Source organism: Polyodon spathula, chromosome 6 (assembly GCF_017654505.1).
Source record: "Polyodon spathula isolate WHYD16114869_AA chromosome 6, ASM1765450v1, whole genome shotgun sequence".
In the NCBI taxonomy this organism is placed as follows: Eukaryota; Metazoa; Chordata; class Actinopteri; order Acipenseriformes; family Polyodontidae; genus Polyodon; species Polyodon spathula.
In genome coordinates, this window is record NC_054539.1 from 52,144,469 (window position 1) to 52,154,708 (window position 10,240).

Genomic DNA, 10,240 nt, shown 5'->3' on the forward strand with positions numbered 1-10,240 from the left:
CTGTGCTGAGTTTTGAGGGACGGCCTTTTCTTGGCAGTGCCTGGGTGGTGTGATGCAGCTTCCACTTCCTGATTATTGATCCAACTGTGCTCACTGGGATATCCAAACACTTGGATATTATTTTGTACCCTTTCCCTAATCTATGCATTTGTATTACTTTCTCTCTAACTTCTGTAGAATGCTCTTTGGTCTTCATTTTCCTTCAGATTCACAGCCTTATCAATGATCCTTCAACAGTGTGGTTTTTATCCAGAAAATATGACAGCAACTTTAATGGTTCACAGGTGGAGGCCAATGGTAAGGTAATTGTGTCCTCTTTTGGGCAATTTCTTTCTTTTCAACGGTGCAAACTGGGAGCTTCCAAACAGCACAGGGGTTGAATACTTATGCAAGCAAGATATTTCAGTTTTTTATTTTTCTTAAAAATATTTCCCAACATAAAACCAATGTCACCTTACAATAATTGATTCTGAGTTTCGGTGTTTAAAAATAAAATATCAAACAGAACGAAATTTCAATGTACCATTTGTAATTCAGTAATATGAAAGAATTGGTCAGGGGTCTGAATACTTTTGCAAGCCACTGTATATAGTTTTCCTTTAAACAGGCAAACTATTCATTTAACATAAAAATACCAATAAGTACTGTTACATAGAAAAGAAATTAACCCCCCCCCCCCCCCCCCCCCCAAAAAAAAAATTGGAAAAGTTACTGCAGCAGTTTTTAGTAAGGGATAGGTTAAACTAGTAACCAAACAGTAGATAAATTAAAATAGATAACTACTAGAATCCCCTGTTCAGATCAATCACTATAACTTTTGGAAATGTATTACAGTAAAAGAATATTTCATGGTCAGAACTCCCTTATCACACTTTATATAAAAATGTAATTTCTAAAAAAGCCTACAAAACTGCAGTCTCATTGCTGTAACTGCAGTGAAGGGCACACATTGTGACAACTGCTTGCTGCTCTCTGACTCTCTTTCCTTTTTAGGTTATAATGGTATCTGTGTGTTTAGAATAATGTGATTGACAGCTCCACTCCAGCTCCAATTAGCACCCTATAATTTATTAGCTTCTGCTTTCAGATTATGCGTTAACTTCACAAATATTCCAGCCACGGAAACAGCAGCTATCAAGTGTCAGTGTCATCTCACTGATCCAGTCCACTGAAGCTGCAGTTGAAGGGGAGCTCTCTGCTGCATCTCTGGAGCTTCACCTTATAAAACATTTTATGCGATATGAAAACAAACGTAAATCATGCTGTTGGGACAGACGCCCAGAATATATACTTTTTAGTTAACGTATTTCCTATGATCCTGCAGATAGTTTTAGGACCTTGAACACTTTTTACACACACACATACACACACACATACATATATATATATATATATATATATATATATATATATATATATATATATATATATATATATATATATATATATATATATATATATATATATATATATATATGAGACATCTAGTGTTTTAAAGGGACGAAAACCAAACAAATATTCTTTTTTTTTCCCCCCGATTCCTAAATTCAGAAAAACAAGACTCTCTTTCCAGTTGTTTTCACTTGCCCTTAATCTAGTTTATAGTATTTTTAATCAACACGAATCAGCTGCGGTATATTCCGGCATGAAATTAAAAACATACAATGACAGAAAACACATGTTCAATACCTGGGCTGCATGTTCTGTCTTTAGGTGGTGTTGTGGCTGCTGGGTTAATACACAGGGCTTACAGTCAAAACAGAACCTCCCTAAATGTTCCACAATGTTACACAAAATAGTGCACAGTTATATCATTTTACATATATTTTTTATTAATATAAAATGTACTGAACTAATACTTATCATCACATTACATCACACCACTGAAATGTTTTAAACCTAACATTCAAATCTAGTTACGGTGGGTGCAATGCCATTTCTATAAAATAAATGTTTTCTTACATTTCTGGAGGCAAAAAGTTTTAGTTAATTGTAAATAGAATTGCAGGTAGCATTTTATCTTTTCATGGCGGGATGAAATAAAATTGGCAGATGGAAACCGCTGTAGACAATTAGATATAATCCATAGTATGGCTGAGACTACGGTAAAGGAACCATCTGTCAGATTACAAATACAACAGCATTGTTCTTCACACCATCTGAAATAATTAGCCACTGGTTCATGCCCACAAATTGGTAAGGTCTGCTCAAGGAGTCTCTTTGGGTTTAAAACCCATTGTGATCAATCTGGCAACAAATGTACAATTTGAAAGCTGCAAACACTGCACAAAGGAATAAAAAGCAAATGTGTAGGTACATTTTCTCCTTTGAAAAGTAAACCATAACCTACTTCTTTATTATAAAATGGAACCAGGCATAGCTTCAGCCAGCATTGTTAAACTGTCAGGGTTATTCCAATTGTTCACTGAATACTGCATTTTTTGCATGTAAAACTCACATTTACAGCTGCCTAAAGTAGGCACAATACAGTACTATCTTATTGTTATACCCAGAATACCCCACCAACAGGCAGCTTTAAACAGCTGAACTGTATGACATTCGTTTGTTTTGCTGTGCCACGCACAACTTGCTGTAAAGGAACAGAAATGTAACATTTACAACATATTTGTATTATGAAAATAAATACTTTAATGGTAATATATTAATGTATTCTTATGTAACGGCCTAGCTTATGTTTGACTTTTGACATCTTGCACCAACAATAACTCAAACACTGAAGACCTTTGTAATAAAGATCTTTAATGCAACTCTTTTACAGTTACAAACGTCTCTTCTTTCAAAATTTAAAAATACTGGTGACTAAAGTGGCGGAAAGACAGCAACACACACACACACACACACACACACACAAAGTACGTTCTAAGCCACTGAGATCATGTGTCGACAATGTGCTCTTTGCTGATATTCTTTCCTGCTGCTTTGTCCAGTTGTTCCCTATGAAGGCTGTTTTGGGGGAGGGTCCAGATTTCACAAAATGCTCCTTGTAAGAAGTCCAAAGCACTTGTTTGGTCAAACTCTTTGTTGAGTTTGAACAGTTGCTCCTGACAGCTGCAGTGGAGCGATACTGAGTCCGGTTGGCTTCAAATACCCACTAACCAGTTCAAATCCAAATTATATGTCTGTCTTTCTGATGTCATATATTTGTTCTAATCTGCAGAATGGTTCCATGAATCTTGAAGCTAGTGTTAAAGCAAAATCCTTGCCATAATTTCTACTTGTTTATGAAACAAAAGAAATAATTCAAAAACAAAATGTTTTTTGTTGTTTACAGGAAATCTGTGTTTTCACACACTTCCTTTTGAAAGTCCAAATAAAAACAAAAAAGTCACTGTACATTCAAACCCTCTTCTAGAGTTATCTAGAAATGTAACTTGAGTCCCATTGTCTCCACTTTGTCTTTTCTCAGCTCAAGAAAATCAGGTGGGTTGATCAGTTTGATCTTCTTTCTTTTTCTAAAGTGTTTAGCTTATCAGCTCAGGAGAGGTCCACCGCAAAGGGAATAACGTCGAGCTGAAACCAAGATTAGAAAGAAATTGTCTTTAAATTTCACAATTTCTACAAGGTACAGATTTACAGGGCAGCCAAGGGAGGTAGATGTGGGAGTGCTTTAAAACCAGTAGAGATCCTTGCTTTTATCCTGAGGCTGCAGACCTAAGAAGGGAAAAGAAGAAAAAAAAGGGCAAGAAAAGAAGATTAGGGACAGAGAGAAAAATAGCTGAATTCTAGAAGTTAGAATCCCAGAAGCTCTGGAGTATGAAAGTAGAAAGAAACCACTCAAAGCAAAATGAAGCACGTGGAAGAATAAATGAGAAGAATAAGGTAGGCATTTGACACACACTACTGGAAAACCTTATTTCGAACTGCGTGGAATTTGAAAAAGGTGTCAATCATAATATACAAGTTGTATTAACTCATCAACAGACCCAAATTCTTGAAAAACAGATTTAAAAAAAAGACATATATGTGTGTGTGTGTGTGTGTGTGTATATATATATATATATATATATATATATATATATATATATATATATATATATATATATATATATATATATATATATATATATATATATATATACACATATACACACACACACGTATTTTTTTTTTAAATATATATATATATATATATATTACCTCTTGCAACAGAATTTTAGGTTTTTAAACAATGTACACTTGCCACATTCTTTTCTAAAAGTGCATGGGCTTTTACACCACATATTTAAAAAAGGAATACCAACCTGTTAATTAAGTTCTAGAAATTAATAGTTCAGAATGGTTATTTAGTTGTTCAGTTCTTACTATTTATGTAACATGAAGGAAAGAAATAGTGCAAACGTTAGAGTGGTGAAACAGCTTATCATATCACTCCCTACACTGTAAAACCAAGAATCAAGAATTAAACATGACTCTTATGCCACAGATATATTTGTGTTTATTTTAAGAATTCTAGAATATACAAATAAACACCAAAATAAACATATAAACTAAAAAGTATTTCAAATCTGTTGATATCATGTACGTTTTAAACACATGGTTTACAGTGTAAAAGGCCTCTGAACCCTGCATCAGCATAACCTTACAATAATCGTCAAATTTGAAATGAGATTCTAATTAATTATTGTGTAGCTGTTATGGAACTGGTGAGTGACTGCATGACTTGTGCTCTTTCTTAATTTACCTGCATCCACATTTAAACTCAGGCTCTGACCCATGTCTGCCCCTTGTCCGGTGAAGGCCCCTGGGGTTGTCCACGCAGAGGTGGCTGGTTCACTTTTCCCAAGGTCACACTGTGAGGTACCAGGCGTGGAGACAGTGGCATTGGTCAACCGATGTGGCCGTACTGAGGGCACTAACAAAGAGCTGTAGCGGGGGTCAAAGTGCGTTCCATAGACGTCGTGCATGCTGGGACGTGGGTAGGCGGAGCTCTGTGTGCTGATTGCTCCACTGAGGGAGTACGGGTGATGGTGGTGGTGTGCGTGATGCCATGGCTCAGGGGGGGCTTGATGCAGGTGGCTGTGTAAAGAGGCAGTGGAATAAGGGTCTGTGGGGAATGGGATTTCTGTGTGGGGGCCACTCAGGGAACTGTTAAGGCTGCTGCTTAAGGTGGCTGTCACTGAAGGCTGGTAGGTGCTGTTCCAGAATGATGGAGGAAAACTTCTCTGACTCATTGGAAATGATCCATCTGAAACAAATACATAAAAGAAGTCTATAAGCAACCCCAGCTTTAGTTTTCTTTAGCAAAACTGTTCATGCAAAATGCTGGATCCAAATTCAATTTAGCTTGGAAAATGCAGATGTAGAGAAATATTTATTTTGATGAAGAATATAATTTTGTCAAACTATATAGTGCTAGACATTCAGTAGGTTTGCTGAAAAACAATAATTATGTTTCTAAAATGCATTTTCAATGCCAAAAGAAATAACTAAATTGGTCTTTATTTCACATTGCTTAGCTTTCTCATGTTGAGAATTTTCCATGCTATTGCAACAAAAAAAATATCCTGTAATACAGTGCCCTGTTTTCCACTGTGCTTCAGTGATAGGAAATAAAAATGCTAGTATATAACATTGTATGGTCTTTTTAATTTTCTTTTCACTCTTAAAATGTACTTTTATGTTTTAATCTAATCCAAAAAATACTTTAATTCTTAAAATGTGTGACAAAAAAATTAATGAAGTCTATTATTTGGTTGAAACTTAGCACTTTAAATCCACTTAAAAAAAAAATGAACAAAAACATAGATGGCTGATTTAATATTATCTTTTGTGAAATGCACACATTACATGTTTGAAATACGAATGCAATCCTGTTTCATTATATTACTGTACTTTTAATAGCCTATACTGAACTCCAATTTCCCTTGTTATAAAAAAATAAATAAAAAAAAAACATCAATTCTTCAATGGAACATTTACTTATGTATGTATTTAAATCACTATCATCATATGGCATTGAGCTAAGGTCAACACAGACAATACCATTTTTAAATACTGTTATAAACACTGTTCCAATAAGCTTAACAGCTCTAGTTTCTCTTGAATGTTCAGCTTATTTTTTGATCATGATTTGCATGCCATACGAAATACACACACTTGTTTAAGCAGATAGTATTTGTGAGGACAATTGTCCATAATGTCTTAAATTCAAGAATGGTTCTTAAATCAGTTCATTCCTCTTGCTTTTTGTACTTAAGAGAAGACATCAGGGAACTTTCCCACATAACTAGAAACGATAACTGACATAGTTGTTAAATTGGTCACACCAATGTAATCAAATCCTGGCACACATCATTCACATTACAACGTGGTCTGCACAGATTTCCATTTATTTATACTGGATAAACATGAAGCCATCAAAACGTCATACTCTTATAATATGTTTGACATTTCTCCTATTCCAAATCAACGGTAGAATGAAATTCAATGTTTTTTTATTATTTTTTATATACAAATTAGAAGCAAATTTATGGGCAACAGCCAGACAGTCTCAAACTAAGAAATAAGAGAGCAATGTGATTGCTTTGACAATGGTGTGTAATTAACACACACACACACACATACTGAAGAATTCATGAATTGGAAACCGTAAAAGGATTTCACTATGATCTCTTGTTGAATGTGAATAATAATAATAATAATAATAATAATAATAATAATAATAATAATAATAATAATAATAATAATAATTACAACTTCAGTATAAACATGTTTATTTGAGGATTTTAGCTAAGCATATTTAAAGTGATTAGGGTATTAGGTGAGGGCTGCATACATCAATATTTCACAATGGTGTTTCCTGTTATTGTCCTAAAGTAGACAATGAAAGAAAAACTTTGATTTGATGCCAAATATTTAAGAATTTACACTAAATTGAGAAACAGATTATAAATTAATTGTAGTGTTCACTTTAATTGTTCTATATTGACTATGCTTGATGGGCACAAAAAACACAAGTGTTACCAAAATAAACAGTACAATTTATAATAAACATTAATACTAGAATATGTTCATAGCCAGTTGCATACTATTTATGTTTAATTATTAAACACTTGATTTATGGTGCACATATTTTAAAATTACTTTAACTATTACAATGTGCAGACTCTCATCATTAATAAAACAAACAAATCCTTATAAAATGTGGGCACATACCGTTTTGGAAAACATACATGCGCTACTAAGCATCTCGGTTTCAAAATGTTCTCAGTCATGTATTTACTTAACACTTTTTAAAAATTTTCAAAAATATTCTTAGCCATGCTCACCTCTCCAGGAGGATGTGCTTCTTGCTGACTTGGTACCGGCGGTACTGGTCGCGTAACTGCCGGGCTGGCTTAAAGCCCTGCTAAAATGTTCATCTACAACAGAGCTGGTGTCCCCTTGAAAATAGGTGAAAAGAACGCATCTTGAGTTGATGTACTCGGCTTCTGGAGGAGACTCTTTCTCGCGGCCGCAATCCTCTTCTTTTATAGTGGGAGCAGAATGGCTGGAAAACGAACTAGTGGCGCTGCTACTTTCTGGAGCGTCTTGCATTTTTGAATAGAAGGCTAACTTCTGTAACAAAGATGACAATCAAGAAATATAAAGCAACTAGAGAATCGAGGGCAGTTAAGCCTATTTTTAACGGTGTTAATTTTCTTCATAAACTGTTACAAAAGCCAAGTTTTTATTTTGAATAAGAGAGTAATTAAATTTACATGATGTACATTTACTAACGGCACAACGACGAGACCTTTAATTCCATGCGTTTATCTTAATCTCAGTTTAGTTATCATTCCAGGGTGAGTTAACTAATTACACGATGGAACTTCATAAGTGCATACCTTTGCTTCAAACAGATTCATGTTACAATTAGCACAATTATAACACTCATCTTCATAAACTGCATGTAAAACAATAGAGTTACATGACACTGCTAAACTCCAGGGTTTATGATAGAGCTTAGAAACATCAACTCAGAGAAAATCATTCTGTCCGATTAAAACAAAACAAAAAAAAAAAAAAAAAAAAAAAAAACGTACGTTCATAATCATCATCAACACTAGAAAATTAAGCCCAGCCTATATACTTAAAGTCTACATGACATAGTAAAAAAATAAAATAAAAGGTAATATGTTATATAAACTAAGGAATTTGTTGTGATTTCTTTATTATTTAAATTAGCCTCTCATACTCCAAATAAAAATAAAATAAAAATCACGTGTAAGGAAAACACACATTGTGATAATTATAGCCTGCTTTTTATATACGGTAGGAATTCCAATCTCAAACCATTCCTCACTTTATGAAGTCACACTATTGAAAAATACGAAAACCTTCTAGCTGTTCAAACTAAGATCCAATTTTGAATATTGACTGCGAGGTTCAAAGAAAGTGGCAGTTCGCTGAGAGAAGGAAAGGGAAACAAAATGAAATTCCTTTAAAGTATCGAACAGGCTACTAAACGCCGAATCTTTACATAATTCAATGCTTTAGAACTGTAGGTGTACAAAATGCAAACCACATTGTTCTGGAGAAATGCTTCCAACTACATGTGTATTGTATCGGTTTGACATTGTATCTAAATGTTTAATAATTAAACAAATATCTTATGCAACAGATTGCAACATCTTAGCATGTATATGTTTTATACTGTAATGTTTACTTTGGAAACACTTGTGTTATGCCTGCATTTAAACTACATTCAAATGTTTAAAACTAATTGCATAAGATTAATTAATTCTTAAACTTTTTTTTAATTGTACGCCTAAAATTGTAGCAATGTGGTCAAGCCGAAACTAAGTAAAAGTTACAAACGTTCCTGTAACAATAACAAATATAAAGACTATTTAATTAAAAAAAAAAACCGAACACAAATAAAACGTGTACATGTATAGGTATTGGTTTGTGGATGTATTTTTTGTAAGTTAACATCGGTACACAGACGTGTAGCCTATTAAAACAAACTAATCTGCTTACACTGTATACCACATCTTCGAACAAAGACTCACGCCTTTTAAAATGTAGTATTTGTTTATATAGATTCAATTACTGAGTTAATAAATAAGACTCAAATACCGGGCTCACTCATTTAAAAATTAAACGATTTCAACTACACGTGAATATGCCAACAAGCGTTTTGGACCAAATTGTCAACAACAATATTCATTGTGAAAGTGTAAAGATAATTAACAAAAGCCCAGTCTGTTTTAACCCAGATTATTAACAAGACACAGTTTAGCTGTCATATTCTTAAAGACCAAAGCCATAAAGTTTCTGCGAAACGTACCTGGTGGTGATACGGGCTGTATGCTGCTGCAAAATACGGCTGCGGAGGACCATAAACCTGATACATAACATCCAAGCAACTCATGACTGAATTTTATGGACTATCGTTCAACAGAGTAAAGAGGTGCTTCATTGGAGATGGTAGACCCGTAGTTCTCTGAAAATAGTATGAAAAAAAAAATGGAAAAAATGTAGTTGCTTCTTTCCCAAAGCGTTCTCTATGGCGAGCTCGGCTTTCTGTCTCGGGTCTGTGTCAGTGCAACAGGAGGTATATAGCAAGCTAAACTGAAGACATTTACCTCTCACGCAAAGCGTATTGACGTCTCTGAGTTGGGTTTAACACCAGCCAATCAGAGGGCATGCTTCTTTAACACTAGGCGATAGCACACGCTGCTTCGTTGACAGCGCTGTATGTACAAAGGCACTGATGGATAGGTCATTGTTAATGTTTGTTTACTTAGGTATATGAATGATTTAACCTGTTAACAACAGGTATATATTATCATATTGAATAGTCAGATGCTTTATTGAAGAACTGGAAACATGATTAAGTCAATTTTGTCAGCTATTTAGCAAATGTGTTGCCAAGTTTATATCAGGCTACGTTATTTTGATTTTCGTTTATGTTTAAAGTTGTTGTTGTTGGATTTAACGTAAAAGTTGTTGGTGCATAGGCCTATATCAGCATGCCACCAACAAACACCGTGACCACATCTAAAAATAATGAAGTACCATGCCCTTGTTATATGCTGTTTAAAAACAATAAGCTTATAGGCTTCTTAAATACGTATTCTTACAGCATGAGTTTGGAATGAATATTTAGATAGAAAGCACTTACATGTTAGGTGTGTGTGTGTATGTGTGCGTGTGTGTGTGTGTGTGTGTGTGTGTGTGTGTGTGTGTGTGTGTGTGTGTGTGTGTGTTTTCTGTGTACAGTGTTTACAAAGAA

General features: G+C 34.3%; 1 protein-coding gene across 4 annotated transcripts; it reads right to left on the minus strand.

Annotated features, from left to right (window-relative positions):
* Positions 1–1,573: 1,573 nt before the first annotated feature.
* On the minus strand, positions 1,574–9,542 carry LOC121317311 (transcription cofactor vestigial-like protein 2). Of its 4 annotated transcripts, none has more exons than XM_041253118.1 (4): positions 9,293–9,542; positions 7,290–7,575; positions 4,703–5,206; positions 1,574–3,531 (listed from the first exon to the last, which is right to left on the minus strand). In XM_041253118.1, the coding sequence occupies exons 1-4, from the start codon at positions 9,374–9,376 to the stop codon at positions 3,491–3,493; spliced, it is 915 nt and encodes a 304-aa protein (XP_041109052.1). In that variant the 5' UTR covers positions 9,377–9,542; the 3' UTR covers positions 1,574–3,490. The 4 variants fall into 4 exon arrangements, with proteins under 4 accessions (XP_041109052.1, XP_041109051.1, XP_041109049.1 ...); XM_041253117.1 differs by having other exon boundaries at positions 1,574–3,672; XM_041253115.1 differs by having other exon boundaries at positions 7,290–7,578.
* Between the last annotated feature and the right edge of the window lie 698 nt (positions 9,543–10,240).